This window comes from Achroia grisella, unplaced genomic scaffold, assembly GCF_030625045.1.
Source record: "Achroia grisella isolate CSIRO2021 unplaced genomic scaffold, CSIRO_AGI_Agris_v1 utg780, whole genome shotgun sequence".
In the NCBI taxonomy this organism is placed as follows: Eukaryota; Metazoa; Arthropoda; class Insecta; order Lepidoptera; family Pyralidae; genus Achroia; species Achroia grisella.
The window spans coordinates 2,274,466-2,302,222 of NW_026713020.1; the positions used below are offsets into that span (position 1 = coordinate 2,274,466).

General features: G+C 30.5%; 3 protein-coding genes across 4 annotated transcripts; 1 reads left to right on the plus strand and 2 right to left on the minus strand.

The window, feature by feature from the left end:
* Nucleotides 1–2,430: 2,430 nt before the first annotated feature.
* LOC131850907 (polycomb protein Scm) lies at nucleotides 2,431–8,392 on the minus strand. 2 transcript variants are annotated; one of them, XM_059201302.1, is made up of 5 exons: nucleotides 7,175–8,392; nucleotides 6,305–6,599; nucleotides 5,684–5,896; nucleotides 4,876–5,130; nucleotides 2,431–4,458 (listed from the first exon to the last, which is right to left on the minus strand). In XM_059201302.1, exons 1-5 carry the CDS (start codon nucleotides 8,221–8,223, stop codon nucleotides 4,324–4,326), a joined length of 1,947 nt encoding a protein of 648 aa, XP_059057285.1. In that variant the 5' UTR covers nucleotides 8,224–8,392; the 3' UTR covers nucleotides 2,431–4,323. The 2 variants fall into 2 exon arrangements, with proteins under 2 accessions (XP_059057285.1, XP_059057284.1); XM_059201301.1 differs by having other exon boundaries at nucleotides 4,876–5,154.
* Nucleotides 8,393–8,526: 134 nt separating this feature from the next.
* LOC131851078 (aminoacyl tRNA synthase complex-interacting multifunctional protein 1) lies at nucleotides 8,527–9,748 on the plus strand. Its single transcript, XM_059201507.1, has 3 exons — nucleotides 8,527–8,732; nucleotides 8,805–9,299; nucleotides 9,422–9,748. Exons 1-3 carry the CDS (start codon nucleotides 8,628–8,630, stop codon nucleotides 9,707–9,709), a joined length of 888 nt encoding a protein of 295 aa, XP_059057490.1. The 5' UTR covers nucleotides 8,527–8,627; the 3' UTR covers nucleotides 9,710–9,748.
* A 4,889-nt stretch (nucleotides 9,749–14,637) lies between these two features.
* LOC131850992 (ribosomal protein S6 kinase 2 beta) lies at nucleotides 14,638–27,478 on the minus strand. Its single transcript, XM_059201414.1, has 14 exons — nucleotides 27,265–27,478; nucleotides 26,557–26,829; nucleotides 25,961–26,146; nucleotides 25,305–25,589; nucleotides 24,962–25,116; nucleotides 24,518–24,605; nucleotides 24,110–24,240; nucleotides 19,080–19,238; nucleotides 18,837–18,974; nucleotides 18,442–18,648; nucleotides 17,873–18,072; nucleotides 17,257–17,354; nucleotides 16,663–16,890; nucleotides 14,638–15,894 (listed from the first exon to the last, which is right to left on the minus strand). Exons 1-14 carry the CDS (start codon nucleotides 27,319–27,321, stop codon nucleotides 15,784–15,786), a joined length of 2,316 nt encoding a protein of 771 aa, XP_059057397.1. The 5' UTR covers nucleotides 27,322–27,478; the 3' UTR covers nucleotides 14,638–15,783.
* Between the last annotated feature and the right edge of the window lie 279 nt (nucleotides 27,479–27,757).

Consider the following 27,757-nt stretch of genomic DNA (forward strand, 5'->3'; position numbering starts at 1 on the left):
CGCCACTCTCTTTTCAACCGACTGCCAAAAAGTGGTGTTCTGCAATTCAAGAGACTTTTTATATAGGTAATTGAAAACTGAACTAAACAAAACTAAACGAATTTGAATTACCTACTGTTTGCGCAATCGATAGAGAGAACTCCCATGTTAATGTTATTCTAATTTTGTTAGGTCTCGTTGATATATTTTGTAGAACAAGATAAGTCTTTTAGAACAAATTGATCTTTTTCAATATCATATTTCATATAACTAAATATGAGATCTTGTTTTATCGAGTGATATGTCAATGTAAAGGCCGCGAGATAATGATAAAATCCTCTTATAAGAAGAGGCTCGGACGTCACTTTCTTAGGTCAAAGTAAGTACCATACGAATAACATATCTGCTGACTTTTACTGATATGATGATTATCTACTAGTAGTATTTTTTTAGTGGAGTGGAGAAGTGAACCTTCCTTCGCTAACAATACGTACAAGCAGACTGGATAATAGTGGAAAACGAAGAGATAAACATGACGGAAGTTAATTAGCGTGAACGTCTAAAATAATAAGGATTTAACCACGATGGTTTCCAAAGGAATTTTTTTTTACGTGTAGTTCCTTACCTTATGTGTTATTACTAACAAACTGCCGCCGATGTAGATACTTAAGTGTGTAATCCAACCCCTTTAGATAGTATTACATAATCTTCTGTAGATTTTAATACTTAACAATTAAGAAATGAAGAACAATGTTACTTATCTATGTAATTAGGTAATTTATTTGTCAGACAAATTTAAGACGGGCGCTAATCTAATTTATGACATAGCTACTTAAGGTATTTCTTTATTTGTATTTGCTATTCATATAAATTTCAGACACTGAGGAATTCAATAGGTATATGGAGGCAGACAGCGTAACATATTAAAAGTATATCTAGATAAACAATTTTTCTCTGCACAGCCTGTGGTAGACTGGTAGAAAATGCCGTAAAGCGTTAAGTCCGCCATATGTACTTTTACCTTGGTATTTTGTGCATTGAAGTTATATAAATAAATAAACACCTACTGCAAAGTAGTGTGGGTTAATACCACAGATAAGGAAATATTACAGTAATATCTATGCACAGTACACAATGTAACATCGGATTACAATAGAAATAGTTTATTCGTTGTTAAAAAATATTGCAAGATATACAAAGCCAGGTAGTTTGTATTGTTATATTCTTCTTTATTATACCATTAAGACCGTCAAGTATATCAGAAGAGATAGGGACTGGCATTATCATATTATGATAAAGGTCCCTAAATAAATGTAAGAATAAAAAAATATCAGAAGGGGTAAGGTAAGGGGGCTAAGCAATTTGTGTTGTTAACACAACTGTCAAAGTACTGTACACGATATACCCACATTTCGTTGTTTGAATACAATACATCCACATATTAGAATAAAACGTTTCAAAGGAGGAATACCATCTCAGATTCAATTCGAAATATAAACAAAAATTTTTGGTATCGTCCATTATCGAACTCTCACAGGCTTAGGCGTATATCGTATAGTAAACTACTGGACCACGGCGATTCAGTAATTATCTATGTACTAATATAGTATTCGCTCTTGTTGATACTACTATATATTACACAGGACAAAAAAAATTACCTTGTTTTTTGTTGTATGAGATTTTTCTACTGAAATTATTAATTTGGGTGTACTGAATTCGAATCTTCCTCAAACCCTCAGATTTTTTGTAGCAGCTGTGGTTAGTGCGATACAGGGCATCTGAATTAGCATGAGTAGTCGATAATTTCTATCAACAACGGTGTAAGCAAACTAGTTTCTGTATAAATTTCATTAGATCTTCCTCAGGAGATCGCGTTTAAAAAGTCCTGATAGTTTTTGTTTTATTTGTGGAAAATCTATGTTCAAAAAATTCCGTTTGAATGTGTGACTTTGTGAAAGATACATACTTGGACTATTTTGGGTCTCCATTGCTGAGGAATGCAATGGAGGAAATCCCTGGATACCTAGTTTGGTATGAAAAATTGTGTTCAGTCTTTGCGATGATAGACCTCTGTAAAATAAGATTATTGAAGACACCCTGTTCGTTGGATATTACAAAATGTAGATTTTATATTAAAAAACAGAATATGAATTTGCGTTTTATTTATTTTTATACATTTTTGTCAAATTAATTATTTATGAATCTGCCTATGTACATACAATAATTAAATTCTACAGTAATAAAATAATAGTTTTATATAGTGAAATCATGTTCTTTCACGCATTTCTATATCGTATATACAACTTATACACATTTTTGTGTAATTTCAAATTATTAGCGGATTCTTTGTAAATTATAAATAATATTTGTTTTGCCATAAGTATATTACAAACATGTATTTAAAATCTAAAACAGTATACAGTTTCAACTGTGATGAAATAAACCAATATGTTCCATTTCACAATCCAAACCCATACTGTCATTTATTTATTTACATAAACAAAATAAGCAATTCTTAACATCCGTACTTAATAACTACTCATGTCATGAAAAACTTAAGATATAAATCACTTTAATTAATCAACACATTTTAATATTATTACTATTAATATTATTTATCACGATAACAAATAACATCGACAATATCACATGATGAAATGTTAACATTATAAAATTTGACAATGGCAAATTAAAATTAAATATTTATAACATTAGACAGAATTACAAATAAAATACTTTTGTAGCTCACCTTTCATACAGACATCAAAAGGAACTTAGAGGATTAAAGATATTTGAATTTAAAACAATACATTTGGAATATTGGGTCAGTATAAAAATTACATAATCATCTGCTATATATGTAGTCTCATTAACAATAGAGATTATTATTCTCAGCATACACATAAAATCACAGCTACCTTTATTGGTGTCCTCGAGGGATTCTTTTCGATATATTTGGGACATTTTAAGTACACCTAATTATTGAAAGGCACTAGACCTAATCTACTATAGAATATCTGTACACTCTATTGATTTTGGAAGTTTGTATTATGTACTTATCGTTCAGGCATAACTTCGCGTACGACTAGCCAATAATAATATTAAATGTTAAATATATATACAATTACTTAATGACAAATCTAATACAGCCCGTAAGATCAACTAAATTTAATGACAACAAAATGAGCACTTTCTACATTAAATGCATTATAACTCATTTAATATGACTATGTTATTCATTAACACAAAGGAATTGAATTGCAAGTAAAAGTGTAGAACTGTACGGCTAATTTTGTGACATTCACTGAGTTTTCAGTTAAGCCTCTGTTTGTTATGGAAAATCGAACGTTTCATACTTTTATATTGTAGATAAAAAAAATAATATAGGAACGTTAACTGAAAGACGGCAGTACCCAGAACAGGTAACGTTATTATTATATTATATAAAATATCTATGTTCACGGAATGAAAGAATTCGTTTTAGTCGAATATCTTAATGACACTCGTAATATCGTTCCGTAGACGCATAAAAATGTTTAGAAAAAGTTCAACTTTAGTTTATAATACGGGGAAATCGTAAGAAAGAGATTCTCAAGTATATATCTATTAGTGTGCTTAATTTTGTTTCATTGCCTAATATTAAATTTAACTATAAAAATTATGTCAAGGACGTGATTGTGTAACAATTAATAATTCTAAAGTGAACCACATTTAAATTAATAGTTTTGGGATGACGACTTATTTTACAGTTAGACCTATTTTACCTACAGGAAAATGCAGAGTTCAAAAAACTATTAACAACTTCAATCTCTTTCCGACAAAAATTGTTACCAAATTCATTAAAAAATCAACCCCAGTGTTTGTTACTACCGTCGTTCGTAAGTTGAGGAACTTCTAATCAATTTTATTACAGACTCAAGTAGGCTTAGCCAAGGGCCACCAGAAACGCCAAGAAGCATCAATCATTGATAAAACCTTAAATTTACTGATATATTTCCACCCCTGAATAATAAGTTTTTTTTAATCAGCTATAACTTTTGAATAAGAAATACTGATAAAGCAAAATATTTTATAAATGAAACAAACTAGTTACTGTATGATATTCAATAAGAAAATACAGTAATAATAAATTAAAGATATATATAGAGGATATTGTTTGAGTTATTATGCAATAAACTTAAATTTCTTTGAGATTCTAGTAAAGAAACCTTTACAATCCGTGATACAGAAATGTAGCTTTATAAATTCAAATGCAATAAAATACTTAATACATACTATGAAAAAAAAGAAACTTATAGTTTCAGACTCTAAGAGCAAATTAACTTTAAATCTATAAACGCGTACCTAGGTACTATAATGTCGTCGATTTTTTATTTTCGAAACTAAATTACAAATTTTTAATGCAGGTCCTAATTTTAAACCCATATACTTCATCATCATATCAGAGTTCAGAAGTAGAAGTGCCTTGCCATCTATTTCCTGTAACAGAAAATTATAAAATATATCACTTTCATGAAATATATGCAGCAGGAACACTTGCCTAGCCCGAAAGTTTCTTTTGGTATTTATTAATTGGTTAAGTTATAGTAATTATTAATAGTAATCCAGTCCACAGTAACACTCATATTTTTATACTAGTAGCTTAAAAATTGGTAACTATTAACATTGTCCCAAATTGTAACTTCTTTTAAACAATAAATCAGGAACAAGGTTCCTGTAGGCGTTATCCTTTTGTTGAAATAACTCAAGCCATTTTTAACCCACAACATCCACATGAAAGTTACACGGGTAACTTCGTTGTGGATGAAGCAAAAGGCTTGATCCAATTTACTATTATTAATTAATGTACTAACTAGAACATAGCTATTGTTAATATTGCTACCATTTAGTACTTACATGTTTCCTAAACAAGTCCGCATGGGCTGCTAGTGCCTGGTCTGCGGCGGCTATGAATCCTATGACGTCCTCAACGGACCATTCGGCGGGCGGTGACGCTGGAGACGGCGGCGGCGGAGCGCCCGTAGTGGAGGAAGCCGGCTCGGGTCGCTCGGGCGACACTCTTGCCATTTTGCTACCCCCACCTCCGCCCCCAGGCCCATCGCCGGCTGATGACTCGCCTGTACCATTGAGATTACTGCTGTTTGTATCTTCCTGAAATCCATATATTTTTTGGATCTTTAATACAAACAAAACAAAGCATAACATATTTATTAACAAATGCTGAAAAATATAATATTAATATATGCTTTTATCTTTAATTTTCTTTTATCAAATATTTGCATAGTGCAGAAATTTAATCAAAACAAAATTGTTCAATAATTTCTAGTCTTTACATAGTATAAAACAAAGATGCCGGCGCTGCCTGTTCACTTATATCTTTTAAATTACACAACAGATTCTAATTAGTTATCAATAGATAGTGATTCAAAAGGATGTGTATGAAGATGAGAATGGATGAAAACTTTAGAGTTTAGAAAACTTTACTAAACATCCACCCGGAACTGGTCCCTAGTTATATTTATAAAAAAAAAAGTAAGTATTTGAATGTTTAGATATTACTCAGTTAGTTGAATAACATGTTTAATAGATTTGTATTTATTTTTACTTGGCTGATGGACATATTATATTCAGGGATAATACACAGCACGCTTTCATTCGTGTGAACAAGGATTGAAGACAGACATATTTAAAATTCATTACTTACAATTTTAGGCCTCTTAACACCAGATGACACAATATTTGAAGTGGATTCACCACATAAAGTACAAGGTCGACCTGCAACCTCTCCTGTGTCTATCTCTATCATTCCTGTACAGCATCCAACACTACTACATATGGCTTTAAGCCAACTCTTTAGTTCATCATTAGTTAGTTCATTTGGTACCTTTACAGAATAATTTTTAGAATCTGATGAAACCTGGAAAATATATGTTCATAGAATTTCTATTACCAATATATCAAATATAGCTAAACATACCTCAACATGGTCATATGTACTGAGTGGGACTGATGTCATTGTAGTACTAGTACAATTACAGTAACAGTTACAGTTAATTACAGCACACACATCATACAAAATTTATTACCATAAGCATATTATAATATGATAAATATGTAATTAAACAAGATGTTAATAATAATGTATTAGCAAAAATCATTCACAAATAAAAAATAATTATTGATTACAGTAACTAAAAAGCTTCTAGACTGTATGATTATGATTCCTAAATAGCTATTATCTTCAAATCTATAAATTAATAGTGCTTTAATTGATAATTTTAAAATTTACTTTATTACAAAAACAAAAAGTTATGAAATTCTTCACCTGTACATTAGTTATATTGGAATAACTACTAGATGCTGTAAGTATTGCCCTTGTTAACCTCTGTGGATCAGGATGTACACTGATCAACTCTTTTGCAAGGGATTCAGCAGCTCCAGAAGGACCTATACCAGTAATTGTACTGGGCAATGAACTGCTACCTCCAGAACAATTACTGCGTATTCGTAAACGGACAACTGTCAGTGGTGTTGATGTTGGTGAAGTAGAATTGCTATTGCCAGTTGATCCACCTTCAGGTAATGCTGGATTAGGAATCCCACTAGGCCGTAACTTAAATCTGAAATTAATCATTATCCTTCTAATAACTTTCTAGAGTAGATAACATAAATTTTGGAATGAATTCTAATTTTAATTATAACCAATTTAGCATGATAGCAATAAAGAAGCACACTCTGGTTCGGAAATGAAAAATTATTTAACCATTTGTAGATATATTATGTAACATAATAAAACAGAAAATAATACTAATTTATTGTTCTCCTTTTTGAAGATCAGTCCCTTCTTTCAAACAGATATGTCAAGATTTTTTACTATAATTACAACTTGAAAACGAAAAATGGAATTAATCTTTACATAGTATAAAACAAAGTTGCTGTCGCTATCTGTCCCTATGTATGTTTAAAACTTTAAAACTATGCAACAGTTTTTGAAGTGTTTTTTCTTAATAGATAGAGTGACTCAAGAGGAAGGTTTATATGTATATATATAAACCTGTGCAAAGCGGGGTGGGTAACTAGTTTTTTTATAAATTATAATAACTTATACCTTTTTAAGACTACATAAATCTCATTTTATTATATCTGCTATACATTTCTAGATTATATGCAATTAAACCATTAAAAGAAAACCCACCTAGAAGGTGCTGTAGCACTTTTTTGGCCTGGGGGTTGTAAAGGATGGCCTGCCCTAGCACACCATCCCACAGGAAATATATCTCTTGAATCATACTTGCACCAGTAGTCAAAAGCACCACGCCAACCATCAAAAGTCACATGAATCTGGTCATTTTTCACTGCTCCGACTGTAGCACAACAAATTAACTGTGGGTTTTTCTTGTCAACAGCCTCTAACTTCTGACCAACCATAAAGCAATTTGCTTTTGGAGTTAGTGGTTCCTCCTGGAATACTTGTGCAGGCGCCATTTCAGCACCATTCAGTGTTTTGAGCAAAAACATAGGCCAACTACTAGCATTCATACGAAATCCTAGTGGTGGTTGTAACATGCCATCATTCTTTTCACAGTGACCAATAGGATGAATGTCACCAGCATCAACAAGCCGCCAAAAGTCATTTTTATTATCACTACCGTCAAGTCTCAACCTGAGACGAGGGCCTAAAACACCAACTACTGTAGCTATGCAAGTTGAGGTCAAGTTTCGCGGATCAAGTGCCTCCAATTTCATATTCACTTTGAAATCATTCACTGGAGGTAACAGTGCCTGTTTGAAACAATCTTGTGGAGCCGGCACACTATTTGTTTCCTTCATATACTCATTCCAATCGAAAGCTTGATAAATATCATAATATGATCCAGCGGAATTATTATTGGAATGATTTTCTGAACCATTTGCTCCATTTCCAGATTGCGGCGAAGTAGTCCGTTTCTCGTTCTTCTTTTGATATTTATTCAAACAATAAGTTGAACAAAAATTCTTACTACTTGACGGAGCATTGCCTCTTATAACATTGTCACAATGCAAGCAGGCGCCTTTACTGTACGCCTGTCTAAACTCAGATAGACATGTTTCTGAACAGAACTCTTTTTTACCGTTTTCTGTAGGCAAAACATATTTTAGCGGAGTTTTACTCTCAGCACACCAGGTACACGTACGTTTCGGTGGTCTGCCAGGTCCACGTATTTTGCCGGGAGCAGGGCCCGATGAGCCGACTGTGTTTGACATCCTTTTTGGTAATAATTTCTAATACATTACTCCACTAGACCATTTACACAATGATTACTCCATTTACATGATAATCTCAACAGACGCAATACTGCAATTTGATAAATACACACTTGGTAATTGTGCAAAAATATAAACAACGTCAGAAACTATTTATGACGCCGTTCCAACGGCCATATTAATTTTTCTTTTTACCAGTGTTGCCTGAAATGAATTATGACTACAGATCTGTGAGCATAGAATAAACAAATATTTTTATCTTTAATAAATAAGATCTGTGGTCATAGTCCAGTTGTCAATATTGTTTTTTCTTTATATTACTTTATAACTTTGAGGTTATCGTTTATCGAAGAAACTATTTCTTATTATAATATATACAATAGTTCCTAAAGTTTTCTATTTCTATGATTACACATATTTTGTATAGAAATATGTCTCAAAGAGTTGTTTTCAAATTAATTAACAATGCCGAAGTAGCTGACAAAAAAATTATTGACTTGCGACAGAAAGTACGATTTTATAATAAGTATATATTTTTAAATTCTACCGTTTAAATGTCTAATTTTTAAATTGTATTTCAGTTAGAAGAGGTGAAGAAAATCAAAGTGCAGGAGAAAATTAAACATCTTACTTTTGAAAATGAAACTTTGTCAGTTAAAGTACAACAAGCAAGGAATGAATTAATCCGACTTGAAATTATGAATGGTAAGAATCAGTATCCAATTCCTGGAAAAATTATTACAAAAGCATTAGATGCACCACCACTGAAAACTGATGTTCAAAAAGAACAAATCCAGAAGGAGAATAAAAAGAAAGAAAAGGAGCCTGCTAAAAAGTTAAAAGAAAATTCAAATGAGATCAATAGTACTGTAGTAGATGTACGAAAATTAGATTTTAGAATTGGAAAAATCATAGATATAAATAAACATCCAGATGCAGATAGTCTTTATGTAGAAAAAATAGACTGTGGTGAAGGGAAGCCTAGAACGGTTGTATCTGGTTTAGTAAATCATGTGCCAATAGAGGAAATGCAAAACCGTATTGTTATGGTGCTATGTAATCTAAAGCCTGTCAAGGTAAGTATATAAGAATGTGCGTCAGTCTGAAAGTTTATTCTCTAAAATTTGAAGGTCAATTGTAATTAATATCACACTAAATTGAGTGTTATTTATACACATATTTGCAATTTTAATTTCAGATGAGAGGAATAACATCAGAGGGCATGGTTATGTGTGCCTCATCTCCAGATAAAGTTGAAGTTTTAATTCCTCCAAGTGAAGCAATCCCAGGAGACCTTGTCATATGTGAAGGGTATCCCAGAGAGCCAGAAGCTCAACTCAATCCAAAGAAAAAAATATTTGAGACATGTGCACCAGACTTGAAAACTAATGATGACAAAGTTGCCTGTTACAAAGACAACCCATTAATTGTGCCTGGAAAAGGGGCAGTTACAGCTCCAACACTAAAAAGTGTTAGTGTAAAATAGAAATAAAATATACAAATGCATATTTTGAAAAATAAAATGAATTCATTAAAAAAAACTTGAATTTAATTTATTTTACAATCACAACTCTATTATTGCATTCTATAACTTTAAGTCATTGAAGTTTTGATAATATATCTAATAACTAACAATCACTCTAAGCCTTAACTGAAATGACTGAATGAAAATACAGAATATTAGAGGCAAAATCTGCTCAACAGGGCCCTGAACTTTCTGAGGTGAACCTCATGCATAAAACTTGGACATCTCATAAACAACTAAACAGGAAGCACTAATTCATTGGCAGAAAATGCCAGGATTAGTACATTCCATTAGTTCTGATACTAATGTAAAAATATATTGATCCTTTGGGTAAATACAATAAATGTATCATATATCTAGGACCCTTACTGGACACTGCAAAATAAATAGATACATTGTAGATTCAAGCATGTGCTTAAGAAAGATTTGCAGGTTTTGCCAAGATGAGGAAACTACTACACATGCTATGAAGTCGTAGTCCACTTATACATAAACGAATAACCCCTTTGGAAAGTACATACTATTCTGAGCTGATAAAAACCATCGCTTACTTATGAGCTGAGATCCTGCCCTATCTAGGTAAAAATATAAAATTGTCTAGATTACTACATACATACAAAGCCTATAACACAAAGAACAGCTGAAATTTGAGAATATCAAGTTGACAACTCCACACCTATTGGCTTTGTATCAATACTTTCGTTTAATAGAAATAATATTGTCGTGATTTTGTTTGTGTGGTAGTTTTATGCCACTTAACAAAACATTATATTCTAACAGTAGTAAATCTTTACGACAAACCTTGTTTGGCTACCCGGTAGGTAGTTTACCCCGCTTTATAATTTTCAGATGAGATTTTTTTATATCTTTTTATAGATTTATGTTTTTAGAAATAAGTTTTTGTCTATCCCAAAGTGGTCAGTTGTCTACAAACACATCCAAGACGGTTTCTAGTAGGTGCCTTAGTAGCTAATATGTCAAATGAAACAAGTTTTAAGCAATGTCAACAATATATTAGTTACATTATGTCAATTAACACAATTAATTTCCTTAAATAACAACTTTCTGATAGTAATTATATACTATTAGAAATTATATTTCTATTTCAGAGATAGAAAAATAGAAGGATGTGACAATGCAACATTAACTTTGAGACCACTTGAAGCATTTTTATACTCAATCTGACATTGTGGTCATATTCACAGCTCACAATAGCATAATTTCCTACAAATATATGTAAAGTTCTTCAATTTCTCATAGAAAACACTATCTATGTATATTAACACACCACCAACTCACGAATCAGTATGAAAATATTCCTTTATAATTAAATAACAAATGTGTGAGTAAACTCTGTTCACCGTGAACAAACACTCTAGACACTAAAGAATTATTATTTGTCATTTAATTGTGACAAATTGAGCCAACTCTGTATAAAGTGATAGTGTTATTATGTTAGCTAACCTAAGAAAATACTATTTATTTTTAAGCAAAATGATCTACAGAATGCATCAAGTAATAGTGCTCGTTATAAATCTTATATAATTATAATATCTAAAGCTCTAAATTATTAGAATTTATTCTACAGAACGTGATCATCACACACTATAATAAAAGATTTTGTACTGTTGATGAGTAAAAGGGTACACATCTGCACTATTACATATTTCTACAATTAATTTATTATGATGAAAAATTATGAGAAAATAGTATATGATGATAGTCTGAAGTAATGCAAAAACCAACATATTATCAAGGCAAGTAAAATGGTAAACCTAATATATATAATAATATTAAATTTAATGTAATTATTATATATATATATTGTACCTTTTACTTCAATTAACATCATATTAAAAATGCATCAACCTCAATAATATATACATATTTAATTATTTTTAAAGCTAAAATGAAATATTTTTAAATGACAATCAAAACAAAAGTTTACATACTTCACAACGGTGTACAGTTACATATTTGATGAGTATATACTAAATACCTTATAATACTTTGTAATAGTAACAATATTGACAGTTCCAAACACTAACTAATGTAATAGTGTATATATTATTGTGACAAGGTACAAAAGGAGATATATATTAAAGAATGCAAGAGACTCTACGTGTGTTTGTGATTAATAAATTTATTATCAGTGGCTGTCACTTATTAGCCTATGTGTTTATAGTTTAGAATACAAAATTTGCAGTTTAATGACTATACAGAAACATGTTATTAAATTATTTGTGGGGCCATGTCTGATCGTAACTTAATGAACAAATGTCACTTATTGGATTAATGTTGTCCAAAATCCTAAACAGATATTTTAAACATGTACTAATAAAAAGTATCGTAATTTAGTTAAGTTTCTAACTTTTGCATATTCTATCTATATAAATAAGTTCCTATAAGTATTAAACATAGGCCAATATTTGACTAGCGGATTGCATTACTCTTGAAAGCTATTATTATTTAAAGTTATTATTGATGCTTTGAAACTTACAGCAGCAGAATGGTATTAATGTCAACTTATTTCTAATAGCAATGACATATTTTCCATTTTAGTACAATTTAAATACAATGTACATACATATTTCATACAGGTATAAATTAATAATTTCCAATCTTACCACTATTTTGTATTAGATATTATTTTATTTAAATTCAATTCCTTCAATTGATAAATTGTAATATAATTCATTTGTACAAAAATATTATGAGAATACAAAAATAATAATAGGTTCTTACAGAAAAGACAAGGTTTACATTTATATTTCTGACTAAAATATATCTTTGGCAGAGGAATTAAATTCCAACAGCATCAGTATACTTAAGACTTAAATAAAAATATTAATTATAATTATTATTTGAAAGTTATTTACAAATTATTTATTAAACTTATTACATATAAATAAGATTTGAATAATAATGTAGAGAAATTATAATTTTTTTTTGTTATCTTTTAGCTTTATATTTTTATACCGGAGAATTCAATCGTGAATTCTCCGATAATCGATTAAACTTTTTATAGGTAACAAAATATTTTGGATACTATAGTCGTAGTCTTGATTAATGGCTCCGGATAATAATAAACCACCAAAAGTATAAAACGTTTTGTCATTTTTGTTAGGTAAACTTTTAGTTCAAAGAACAAATGTAGCATTCATTAAAAATAGAAATATATTTGTGTTCGAGCCGGAGTTGACGTTTTACTTATTGCATAATTTTTAAAAGGGCCAAATCCCTTATGTAGTCAATTCGTGGTAACTGTGTTAAGTAGCTAATTAAGTACTTAAGTTATAATAGTTTAATTACACATTGTACTTACATGATTTCCGTTAAAAAATTATCGTAATGGGCGAAATACGAATCACAAGTTGTTGAATTAAAAAAGTTATATTGCCTGTGCCTATACTAAAAATAGCAGATAATGAACCAAGTACAATTAATCAGTACCTACCAGATTTAACTCGTACACAAATATATTATTTACTATCTCCAGAAAGCTTATTGTATTTATTTAAACTTTATTGAAATTTTTCTACAATAGGCGGGCTTAATTCTAATAGCATTCTCTACCAGCCAACCTTAGGGAGTGCAGAGATATTCGAAGGTGGTTAGTTTACTATATTTCTTTCTATATTCTTCATTGTACAATTAAACTATGCTTATTTTTGTTTGAAACAAAGACTATTAATAAAAAATATATTCTGATTAAAATATTTTATAATATTTATTTTTAGACATACAAAGTCTATACTTAGAGCACTTTGTACATTGTAATTTTTTTGCACCAAGTACTGCTATCAATTAGCTTTATCACACACTTATCATTCTTTATTCGACAAATGTGTGAGAAGTTTTACATAAATAATAGTGGCATGAAAAATTACCTTTTTAAAAACATAATGACGATATGATATTACCAAATTCGAGTCATTTTAAGAAAACGGAACTTCGTATTTTAGTCGACCCACAGACTTTCAATTCTAGTTAATTGAAAACTATAGAGCTCTTCGTCAAGATTAATGATACAAAACTGAAATATAATACTATTTTAATTATTTTATTCTTAAATCTAGTAACTTTGATTTAGTTTCTAAAAGAACTGATGTATTACAAGAAAATAAGGAATCAAAATTCAAATTGATTGATTGATTGATTGATTCATCAAATGAATGTAATATAATTTATATAATACCATTTAAAATGATGTTAGTTGCAAAGATTCAAGGTATGAACTGGTTTCTATGCTATTTTTACAATCCTAGAAAGTCGTCGTCGTCACCCGGATTACGTATGTTCGCCCACTGCCACAAATGATAATGTAAGTATCGATGCCTACATACTTATTCCATTTGTGATTATAGTTTAGATGGTGTAGATATTTTTATATTCATAATCATAATGTATAATTAAATATATTTTTCTAGCCATATTCAAAAATTACATTTTCGTCGAAAGAGCTTCATAATTAGTATTTATTTAAAATTTAAAGAACAGCAGAATGTTCGCTAATATGACAAATAAAGAGTCTCTATTTTTCCAAAACTTTTAGAAAAATACATTTACTATTTGAAAAATTCCGATAGACTCATATTATGGACCTATAGTGTTCAAGTTGGGCAAATCGTCATGCTGGCATAGAATATAAGTTCATAACGATTTGTAGTTTTAAAAAATAACAGGTATATTTAAAAGTTAATTACGATTAATTTAAGTCTAAATTACAAAACAGTGCAGGATAAAATTTCGACTTAGAGATATTGTGTATATATGTATTAAGAAAATATTACTTAAGTACATTCGAATTCAATCTTAAAAGAAATAATCAAATTCTTCATAATGCAGTATTTTTTTCTTTGTCTCAATTATATTGATCTCATACCAAAGAGGAAAGAAATAATACTTTTTTATTACAGGTTTCGTACTGCAAACCTATACAAAATTACATGTGATTGGACAGCAAGAATTTTGATCTAATAAGAGTTTACAATAAGTCTTAAAGATACTATAAGTCTTAGGTAACAGAACACTAATATTATGTATGGACCGCGTGTATTAATTAGGCCTTTTTGATATGGCAATAATTGAACGTAAATAGATTAATATTGACATATATTCCTGTTACACTACATGTACGTAACTTGTACAGTTGCTGATATAAAATGCAATTAATATTTTTTTACTATTTAAACCTTAATCTACGCGATATACAGACTGTAGATTCGTTTTGTCTTGTATTAGACAAAACGAAATCTTCATACCACGATTTTATTCAAAGCGAAAATACTAATCACTGCTATAGTATTTACCATCAATATTAATACTTACTTCTAATGGATACTGTCTTACAAAAATATGAACAACATCTTGTCCTAAAAATAATAATGTAAAACACAATAAAAATAATGATAACAAACAATTTTATGCAGGTGATTAATACTGTATAAAAATAAACATATGTATATTAAAGTACAGTTACTTAGAGCAACATTTAAAGTGACAGATTATAAAGCTTTCGAGTTTTTAATCTTATAATTTAGGATCATATTGATGAATGGCACAGAAAGACTATAAACTTAAATAGGTGGGAAAGAAAAATATAAAAATATATAGTTATCTTGCTTAAAATGTACGCGTTTTGAAGGAAGACAAATTTTATTTATTCAATATTATAACATTTTCTAACACTTTGAACTAGTACATTTTGTATATACGATGTAAATAAATAATTGTAGATGGAATGTTCTATAACGTTGATCTTCTTTAATAAAGCAATATATTATTAACTAAATTATGCTACAGGATTGAAGTACCATGATTATTCTTCGTCATTACAAATTCAATTTCGTAAAAAACCTGGCATTGTGTAAAAAATTTTGTTCATTTGACGCCTGCTTCAAAATAGCATCAATTTCAAACATTGACTTGTCTAAATGTCTTGCGTCGAATGACTGATATTATGTTTTCATATGTGTTACGTCCATAGCTAGTGGTCACTAACAAGTCATTTGTTCGTATACCTGGACTGACGTCTAAAGCTGCGTAGGCGGGTATCGTCGTTGTGGTTTGCTGCGACGCTGCGCAAGCGTCGACTGCGAAACTGGACCCAACACTTGTGGAGTCAATGGCGATGATGTCATCGCCTGAAATTAAACAGTCAAAAAATATATATTTATACTACAACTGCTTGGAATATATCTACTTATATTGAAAATTTAAAGTCAGCGTAGCTAAAAATATTACAATTGGTACATAGATTTTAAACAACTTTACACAATTGGGATAGACATAAAAACTAATAATAACAATAAAACGAATTACCTATGTTAACTGACTTTTTTAATTTGTTAATTTTTTAATACTCCAAATACTTTACGCACAAATTGTAATTTAGTACAAAGAATCTGTATGCCATTTGTATAACATAAAAATAAGTTAATGTTTTATCATCCAACAAAGACCCATTCATAAACTAAAACTGAAATTGCAGTTTAGGTTTAAGTGTTTGCATTAGAAACTATATTCATGGATGTTGATATTAATCATAATTTGTTAAGGATTGGTGAAAATTGCTATTATTAAAATTTTTACTTTTCAATAAAATTATTTTGTCTCTTTAGTTTGTTTTGTTTTTTGTACACAAAATGTGATGATGACAATCCTATCGTACCTACACTAAATAACGAAAAGAAACAAGTTAAATTACGTGATAACAGTCAGAACAATAACTTGGCGGAAGCGGAAGCTGGATCTACCACTATTTCATGGAAAACACCTATGTCCAATTCATTTAACTTCAGAGAATGGATGATATTTCAAATATATTCAATTAGATGTATCATCAAAATATGATGCAAATCTTTTCCACAAGCTTCACAATGATAATGAAAGTACAGAAAAACGATAAGTACCTGGAAAGTAAGGTCGACAGCACGTCTGAGATCGGCGGCGGGCGGCGGGGCTTCTGTGTCAGTGAGGGGCTCGAGCGGGGGCGCGCGGGCGACCTCGTTGGAGAGCCAGGGCTCCCGCAGCAGGTCGGCGGCGGACGGCCGCAGCCCCGGCTCCAGCTGCAGCATGCGGCGCACGCAGCCGCGAGCCTCGCCCGATACGCCGCGCCACACTCCGCCGGACAACTCCACCTTCGGATGATCAACTAGCCTATTATGGTATTCATAACTTCACGTTTTCGTCACTGTCGGTTAATATGATCTAATAATCTGCTGGCCAGAGGTGCAAAGTAGTCATGAAAAGACAACATATGTATGCTAAATTACAGCGCTATACTAGAATTAGATATGAAGATATAAATAGTTGTTGCTAATTAAATAGATGTATACAGCACCACCAAATTTATATCTAAATATAAGTTACGCCAATATGTTTCCCAAAACTAGATTAAATCCTTTTTCTAATTTCAAAGTAAAATTGTATTATGCCTTAAGGTATCAAGTCCGCCTTGTGTACCTTTATTTGTTTATTTGCACATTATATAAAACTATACTTACCTTCCCAGACTCAATTCTTGCCAATATGGCCTCAGGTGTATCATCCCCTGTTGACGCAAACGGTGTTCGACCCGAGAGCATTATGTAAGCTAGCACACCTGCGTACAAGAGATAGATATACTTGATAAAGTTTATAGGAAATATACAGGGCAAGCATACATTTTTTTTGTTGGTTATTTCATGCGACATTCGCTGGACTTTAATATACCATCAAGAGGTTTCCTATAATTATACAATATAATTTATTTATATATGTGTGAATATTTTTAAAAACTTATGTCATAATACTAGATTTTACTATATAATTTGTCTAAAACAACTGTACATTTGGTATGCGTGTTTCAGAATATCTTCAATTATGATTTATTTGCATCTGTGTTAGTCCAAACTTGTGGTCAAAGGTCTAGAAATTACAAATCCACTGCTAGCATTTTTAATGAGTGAGCGCCAAATTAAACCCTAAGATGGCAATACTTCTTCACTGTCGCTATTTCTTCTAATATTGTAAAATCATGCACAACCATTTTGTATATTTAGTGTGAAATAAATGTTCTGCAGTTTCATAAAGACCGTTTTATACAACTTCATTATAGTAAAAAATCTTTTTAACACCCACCTAAACTCCAAATATCACAAGCTGCATCATATCCGGCACGTTTGAGCACCTCGGGCGCTACAAAGTTTGCAGTATAACACGGTGTCATTAGTAGCCCATTCTCGGCTCGCAATTGCTTTGCCAGTCCGAAGTCTACTAAACGAATATCTTCCGGCCTCTTTTCAGCAGTAGCAAATAGTATATTTGATGGTTTTATATCTCTGAAATATTTTTATATTATAACCAACGATGGTGAGCATTGAGACTTAAAAGGCTTGGAAATACAATTATAAATGTACGTATAGAGCAACTCATCATGATTACAGACTCCAGTGGTCGTGATTTGGAATTTGGTCAATATTGTAATTTAATATATTTATGTAAATTAATATATCCAATAGAAACATTAATCCAAAAATTCCTTCCTACTATTTCCTTTATTTAACAATGTATTTAATATGAAGCTTATTTCCCATTCTCTTATTCCTTCAATGTATGTTATCCTATATTTTCTACAAGACAAAGTACCCTATATACATACTTCTCATAATTTTATTACTCAAGTTACAGAATTTAAATCAAAACCTCACCTGTGTACAACTGTATGTCTGTGCAAATAATAAATTGCTTGCACAACATTCCTCAGTATAGGTGCAGTTTCATGCTCTGGAAGATAACGTCGTTGTGTTATATGCTCCAGGAGCTCTCCACCGCGACATAACTCGGTAACCGCGAGGATACGGTCACCTTCCTCATACACACCTCGTAACGTAATTATATGCGGATGCTGACTATATCTGAATAATAATAATACAAAAATTAAATATTCATAAGTTTTACGAGCAAAGACTAGATACTACGCAGACATTTAAATTATGTAATAAGATAATAATAAAGATAAGTTTACGGTGTCAGGGCTCACTTATAATATAATAATATTATTCGTAAGTTTTAAATTCTCCAGAAGCTGACAATGAGTATTTACCTTAGTAAAATCTCTATTTCTTCTCGAGGATCATACTGTAATTTCTCCATTATCTTAACTGCATACTGAACTCTAGAAGTTTTATGTTCACAAAGACGAACTACTGAAAACGATCCTGTACCTAATTCTCCCATTAATCTGCAAAGAAGCAATAATTAGAATTACAAAAATAGTACATACAGGTCAAATGTTTGACTTTAGAATATCAAAAAACGTTACCATTGTTAAAGAAAATATACCAACCTATATTCATCAAAAAAATTGTTCCTATTGACAAAACCGGCCCAGAAGTCTTCACTGGAAGTTTTATTGTTTGGTGCAACATGATTTTGATTTTGGTTATTAGTGACCGTTTTATTGTTATCATCATCCAGTAGACACGGTGCGACGAAACTGAAGCCCCTGTAAATGCACTTTTATTAAAACTAAAAGTAATAAACTTTTTTTAGCAGTAGCTAGCGTACCAGAATGAATCGATTTATAGAACAAGGAAAAACCTAATAGATACATTTTGTATAGCATAAGAGCTAAGAAAAGAAACTTATAACAGTGGGCTAATTATGTAACACGATATGAAATTGTTTCTGTTGAAGTTGTGATGCAATATAAAATAATTTCATTTTAAAAAATGCGATCAAGTAAGGTCGAATGACCGCAACATAAATCATTTCTATCGATAAAACACTACTATGAAGTTGCAGCGGAATATTGTTAATCCGACCAATTTAAAAAGTCAGTACATTAGATAGCTTATACCTTTAAAGGGATACATTTTAAATTATTGGGTTAATACACTAGTTGGTTGATTTGAAACAATTTTTATTGCGAAAAAAGGCGGGAAACGCTAAACTTGGCGGGCGCGTTTTTTCTTTTGATTTAAATTTTATACTTATTTTTCATTATTTAGTGATTGTGATACTGTATTTAGTTCTTTAATATCTATTTTTTAGTTTGTTTATTGTAGTTTGTATAAATAGTTATGTTTTATTGGTAAGTTTTTCGTTTTTTCATTTATATACGATCCCCCCGACCCGGGGGATTCGTCCCTCCGGTTATCTAACTATGTTACAATTTCATGCGAATCGGGTATGGAAACCGATACGTCTTGTTCAAACCGATCGATAAAACGCAGTCGGTTACAAAGATTTTGTAAAAGTTGTAATAAATGGAGAAGAAAAAATTCTTCAGATAAAATTACAGATTGCCACTGTACAGATGACATAAATGATGCCATTGAAATACAAAAACCTCTCACGGAAGTGATTTCCACTCCACAATCTGTAAATTTAGATCCCCCTCATCCATCCACATCTAAAGAAACAAATGAAATTAATAATATTTCTGAACCAGTAGCAAGGAAGATGTATGAACCCACAGACCATGCCCCATATTTAGTTCATGTAGTAAGACAAGAAAAGTCTCCAAATGACGGTACTACACTTCACCCTGTGACATTTGGTAAATTCCTCAAAAAACAGTATTTTAAAAACATTATTAATGGAAGTGTAAAACGCATTGGACGAAATAAAATTGCATTATCTTTCTCAGTTTATCATGATGCTAATACATTCATTAATCATAACAGTTTAAATGATTACAAATTACAGGCTTTTATACCAACATTTAATATTACACGTATGGGTCTGGTACGAGGTGTTCTGAGTGATTGGAGTCCAGATGAAATATTACAAAATATTTCTGTTCCTATCGGTTGTGGCAATATACTTAAAGTAAGACGGCTAAATTACAAACTTGTCGTTGATGGCTCTCCCACTTGGAAACCTTCTCAGACAGTAGTAGTCACATTTGATGGTCAGGTACTACCAAAAAGAATATTCATGGGTTATAATGCATTACCAGTGGAATTATACACTTATCCAACTATACAATGTTTTAATTGCTGTCGTTATGGTCACACTAAAATTCAATGCAGGTCAAAGCCACGTTGTTTTAAATGTGGTCAAAATCATACAGGAGAAACATGTGATGTTGAAGATGCTTTTTGCTGTTTATGTTCAGGAAATCATTTTTCTACTAGCAAATCTTGTCCAGAATTCAATAGACAAAAACAAATAAAGTTATATATGGCTGAAAATTGTATTTCATATGCTGAGGCCTCAAAATTGCACCCTGCTGTTACAAAGCCTTTTGCTGAAGTCCTTTCCACGCCATCAGCACATTTAAAAAATATATCTGAATCAAAAACTTATAATGATACTGCTTTTAAACAATCTTATAAAAAAACCGTATTCTTAAAACCTAAATCTCCTCATCCATCCTATGTTGGGTATGATAAAGTTGCCCATGAGAATATTATAAAAGATTTTAATATGCCCTCCCCTTCTAATGGCTGTGCGCTTAACAGTCAGTATAAAAATGAAAGTCAATCTAATATTACAGAAGTTATTATTTCATTAATCAACTTACTTGTAAATTCTAATATAATACCGTCCCACGTTGCCCCATTTATAGAAATATTAAAAAATCTACTCCATAATGGACCAAGTAGTCCAATGGAATTACAGAAGTGTACTTAGCAAAAAAAGTGATTTAATTCATTTAATCAATAAATATCAACAACCACTTGTTATTACAAGTTTGTGAATGTGGAGAAGATGTGGGTGATCTAAATCATATTGTGTTTTCCTGCTCCTCTTACGATCGTTCTTCATTTACAGAGACACTCATCTCATTAGAAATTCCTTTTCCTTCATCCATTGTATGCCTATTAGCTCATCCTAATCCTATAATTTATAAATCTCTTGCGTCTTTTATTTCCCATAATAACATTAAACTTTAAAACCCATGATCACTAATTCCGAGTATATTAAAAATTTAACCCGTTCCTTTCCATTATCCCGTCTCGTTTCCTGTTTTTAGTGGCATAATAGCTGCATAATAGGCTGGCTAGCCTCTTGCCAAAGAGAAAAAAAAAAAAATTATTGCGTTCAAAAATTACAAAATATACTGCAGCGTTCACTTGTTCTTTTATTTTAATTTTATTAATAGACATTTAATAAAATAAAATAAAGAAAGTCTATTCTATTCTAATGAAAAAATAAGGTTAATAATTTTGAATATAAAAGCATATTTTATACAAACTATTTATAATCATTAATAATATTAATCTAACCTACAAATTAAATTTTCTTTTCTGCTATAGATACCCAGGTAAGTACATAGGTATCCATATAAATTTAGAATGATATGGGCACATGTTTTTTAAATTTGTACATAATTGTAAAAACTTTAAACAAATAAATTTATTTACTTTAAACAAATCACAGAGCATCATAAACGTTGTATTCCGTTCACAGAGCACCGAATTCATTGAAATAGTTTTTTAATTATATTAATATCATAATCAACCCTAATTTTATATTAAACATTTACTCTAGTTAATACAACATTCTATGTGATTTGGGACGAAAATAAAATATCGAATTGGCAACACTGATGTCATGTTGTGAGTCGTGACAATTTTCCCATTTTAATAAATTTAAAACCTTTTCACGACTTTCTACGTAATATTTAATATAATAAAAATATATGTAATACTGAAAATTACCTAAAACAAGATAAATAATGCTGCTAATGCTGATATTTTAAAGATTGTAACCAAAAGAAACACCTTCTAAATTGTTTCTCATAATGTAAAAACTGTTTCAATTCCACGCTGTCATTTTGGCAAAATAGCGATTACGTGACGTTGCAACGAGGTTACTAAATCGACATTCGATAGAAATAATTTTTATCGATATGTAAAGTTGCGTTTACGTTGCAATGCTAGTTGACAGCGTCAAATGGCGTCAATGTAATCGCATTATTGACAGATGACGTCATTTTCACTACGTTACATACGAAAATCGTTGCGAACGAAGTTACATAATTAGCCCACAGATACCTAATTCAAAATTTATGTAAATATCAATAAATAGATTTGAAATAAATTATTGAAACATTCAGGAACATTGCCCTATTTGTGTTGCTATGTCATAAAAATATGTTAATAAACAGTAATTTTTCAAAAAATATGTACTGTTCAAATTGCGAATTTGTTGTATAAGCAATAAAAATTTTCAACCTTAATATACTAATTATTACAACTATCAACGACATATACGTTGATGTAGGTAGGTATTTGTTTAAGCAAAAAATACCTACCTACGTCAATGTATACAGATGAGCGTAAGTAACGTATATTACATAACCGGTATAATGACGAATATAAACATGTGTCACACATAGTTTCTTGTCTTATCGTAATTGTCTATGAATGATTGTATAATTACGTTTGTTTTATGTTAAATTGTAAATGAACAACTGTAATTATAAATTATTAAATCAGAAATGAATCAACTTCAAATTCAGTAATATATTATATATCCATATTTATATTATAAATTCGGAAATGATGTGTATATATAGACAGATACATAAGAGTATATCTGTCTATGTAGTTTGTCATTTAGTTCTCATGTCAATACACGTTTTGAATCAACGGCAAATGTGGTGAGCAACTGATATATACAAATAAATAAAATTGAAATGTCTGGTTGTAATTTTAAATTAACAGTTTTCCAGTAAATACATATATGAACAGTTTCATTTATAACATTGTATGCCGTTTGTTCTGGCTAATGGACGGATTTTGACGGTACTAGCAGATAGGGACTTGACACTTTATTTTACAAATTTTATTCATTTTAATATAAAAGTTAAATTCAATACGTTTCTTAGTTGAGTTTAATAATGATTAAAACTGGTAGTCAGAATTACTATTCTATTGTCCCTGTAATATTTACTATGTTCTTACATACATTAATTATTTCAGAATTTTCACATCACTAGGAATATGCTACTTACCTTTTAATAGTTAGTACCGCTGAACAGATATAAATGATAATTGATATTAAGATATATTTTTGAGATATAAGGATGCACAATGGATACCTTATATCTCAAAAAAAGCAGCGGAAACTAATAGTTATCTATAAAATCACTATCTGTCCCAGTCATATGCTTACATTACTACAATTTTATTTGTATATACATACACATATAATATACATAGAAAACACTAAGACCAATACAAACAATATCACTCATTAATATAAATCTTTACATCCTGCAAGGATATAAACTCGCGTGTACTAAAAATAAGGCAGTGTGCTAACCCACTGCAGCACAGAGGACATCAAAATGGATAAGTAGTTGTAAAATAGATAGATACAAAGCCCTAAGGATTCTAATTAATTTCTAAGATGTTATACCTGAAGAGTTCATGTGCATTAGCAGATGCTGGAACACCCGGAGAGTCTCTTGGTGTACGGCATGTGAACTCAGAATCAAAGTAAAAAGCATCATCAGCTCTAGAGACAGCCGGTCGAAATGGTGGCACCACCTTTGGAAAAGGTTACAAATAATTAATTACAACTGTGATTTGCTGTTACAATTTGTACGTGATATTGTATTCCAAATAAAGGAGGATGTTGATAAATTTGGCAATTATTTTGCAGACTGTGAACTAATTTAAATGTTTTTTTTTCATAGAAACGAACATATAGTTTTAATTTAACATGCAAATAAGTAATGGATAGATTATAAGATAGGGAGTAATATATTAAGGATTATTTTTAAGGTAATAGGGTTACTTAATTAATTAAATATAAGATTAATACCTCTTTCCTTAAAAGTGCATCCCACTCTATGTTTGCAAAAAATTCATGTTGTTTTATGTCCTCAATGCCATTCGGGCCTGCACCCAATCTGTTTTTAATGACAAGTACTTAATTTCAAAATCCAAATTCAAGAAATTAATTCTTAGAACAACTTATTTTTATTATGAGAAAATCAAAATCTTTTTCAAAATCAGTACTTTTGTAAGTATTGATTTTGAAAAAGTGTTCAAGCATGTGATTTTACCTTGATTTTATTTATTAATTGAGTGAGATAAACTAGTATATTAATAAAATGCTGCTATAATATTCACCCTTTAAACAATTAACTATACTGCATGGTCAAGATATATTTGTTAATTATCTAGACAAATACAGGATATTAATAACCTTAGTTACAGAGTTGATATTGAGGTCTAAGGCAATAAATTAACAAACTAAACTAACCGATTATGAGGATTCCGTTTAAATAATGCACGGAGTAATGACTGAGCTTCTTCACTGAGATTTGATGGCATACCAAGTTTCGCCTTTAATATTTGAGTCATAGTTTCGTGTCTTGTGGATCCATGAAATGGTAGATTACCGGTAAGCATCTCAAACTGAAAAAATGTAAATGTGGTATTTATACTTATATCTACCATCTAACATATAAATGGATAAAAATTTAAGTAATAATTATATTTTTTTTATTTTACTCATTATTTAATTACTTAACTAAATAATGCATAAAATAAATAAAAATACATTAAACTAAAAAAAATTAAGTAATATCCATTATTATGTTTACCATTAAAACACCAAAAGACCACCAATCTGCTGCAAATGTATGTCCTCTTCTATTAACAACCTCAGGAGCCATATATTCTACAGTACCACAGAAGCTATAAGCTTTGTCACTGCTTGGTGGCAATTTTGATAAACCAAAGTCAGTAAGGGCAATGTGACCATCTGCATCTAATAAAATATTCTCTGGCTTGAGATCCCTGTATATAATACCTAACCTGTGCACATGTTCCAATGCTAATGCTAACTCAGCTAAGTAAAATTTGACGTCCTCTTCTGTAAACATTACCTAAAAATATATATAATCCTTTATAGCAATAAAATAGGTATATAGATTTGAATCATAATATCATAATAATATTATAAACACGAAAGTGTGTAATCATGGATGTTTCTCGGATTCACTGAATGGATTTTAATTAAACTTTACAGTAATATAGCTTATGCATCAGAATAACATATAGGCAATATTTTTTATTTAAATTTAGTGCAGGTGAAATCACAGGCACAGCTGGTACAGAATATATTTATTAAAATCCCTCCAACTTAATAATTTCATTTTTGGATAATTAAGGAAAAACAATTTATACTATTATACATGGTTGGTAGGTTTAATAATACATAACAACAATATAGATAATAATTTATTGCATACAATACCTCTTTACTAAGGCGAGAAAATAGGTCACCACCACGTAGAAAATCTAATATTAAATATAATTTACCAGCTGTCTGAAATGCATAATGCAATTTTACAATAAATGGGTGACCCATTTCAACTAATATATTTCTCTCCATTTTTGTACGCTCTCTGTCTCTTACTTTTAATGTAGCCTTTTTAAGTACCTAAAATGTAACAATTGTATAAAATTCTTGCAGTAATATTTTTACAGAGAAATAATAAGTATGAGTTCACAAAACAACTCATAATATGTGATGACAAATCGTTCAGAATTATATAAATATTGACTGATTCTTATTATTATTATATGTAGACATATTCATTGGTTTAAAAGAGTATCCTAGTATATAGTAATAATGTATATGTAATAGTAATGATAACATTAGTTGTAATAGCTTATAAAGCAAAATGAATAAATTATAATCAGAGCCAGAACAGGTTTACATTTCTGCACAAGCTTAAATTTCAACACATATTCCTATAGTTCAATTTCAACAATGGTAAAAAAATCATACTGAATTGGAAGACACTGTGTAAATTGACTATTTATTATAATTACAATATAATTAATTACCTTCATTGCATAAAGAATCCCTGCATCAGCACCACTAACTTTTCTTACTAAGAACACTTTTCCAAAAGAACCTTCACCAAGAACCTTGAGCAATTCAAATTGAGATGGGTCTGCTTTATCATGCCCTTCTTTAACAACATCCTGAAGTACAACTTCTCTTTCATAGTTGACTTCATTAGAATCATTACTCTCTGCTGTGGATGCTTGTCGGGACTCTGCTGAAGTTTCAACAACCATTGGAAGACTTTTAGCGGACTGACCTGTGTTAGCACGCTAAAAAATAAAAATAAATTTAGACAATAAAAAATTATACTACTATAGCAGAGTAATTTAAACTAAATAGTTTTCTTTTTTTTAAAACCAGTAGTAACCCTTATTTATATACTTACATGAAATACTGCACTTGAATAATATTTAAAAAATAAGAAATTCAAATTAGCTAGGTACAGGAGTTATATAATTTGCGCTTCAAGCGAATACATAGATGTGATGAATAATATTTTACACATACAAAAAGCTTATTTTATTTCACACTTACCTACAATTAAATTACTGTCATTTAAATAATAACAAAAATACACGAATACATATGAGACTGCCGAATGGTTAATGCAATAATAAGAATGAGTAATAACAGCAAAGTGGGGAAAATCTTTACAAAAATTACGTATGAATAATTAGCTACGCAAACAATATTTCTAAACGTACCGTGTTATCTCCGACATTCTGCATTCGCCAGGGATCCGATGAATTGGCCAAAGGCATTATTCCTAATTTTATTCGGTAAACATTCAATGGAAACTCAAACGTAGCGTAAATTCAAATTACAATAACCACTCTAATCTCATTCTCACTCACAAAATGAAAATAAGAGGCTACAAGACAGACATACAATCAAGAAAACGTATCAAATGATCAACACCTCAACACTACGTGCCGAACGATGGTGTGACCAGATTTAAATTTGTAATTTTGCTAAATGCATGACTAAATATTCCTAAATATTTCAGAAAAAGTGCCAATATTATGGCTGCCGATTGCAACATAATATGCTATACAGACAGAAATACATATACATATATTTAAGATGAAGAACTATGCGTATAGGTCTTTAAACAATATGTTCGCGTCACTATAAATACTATAATAGTATTTTTTGGGAAAATAAATGGGTTACGATTATTCCAGGCCATCAAATGTA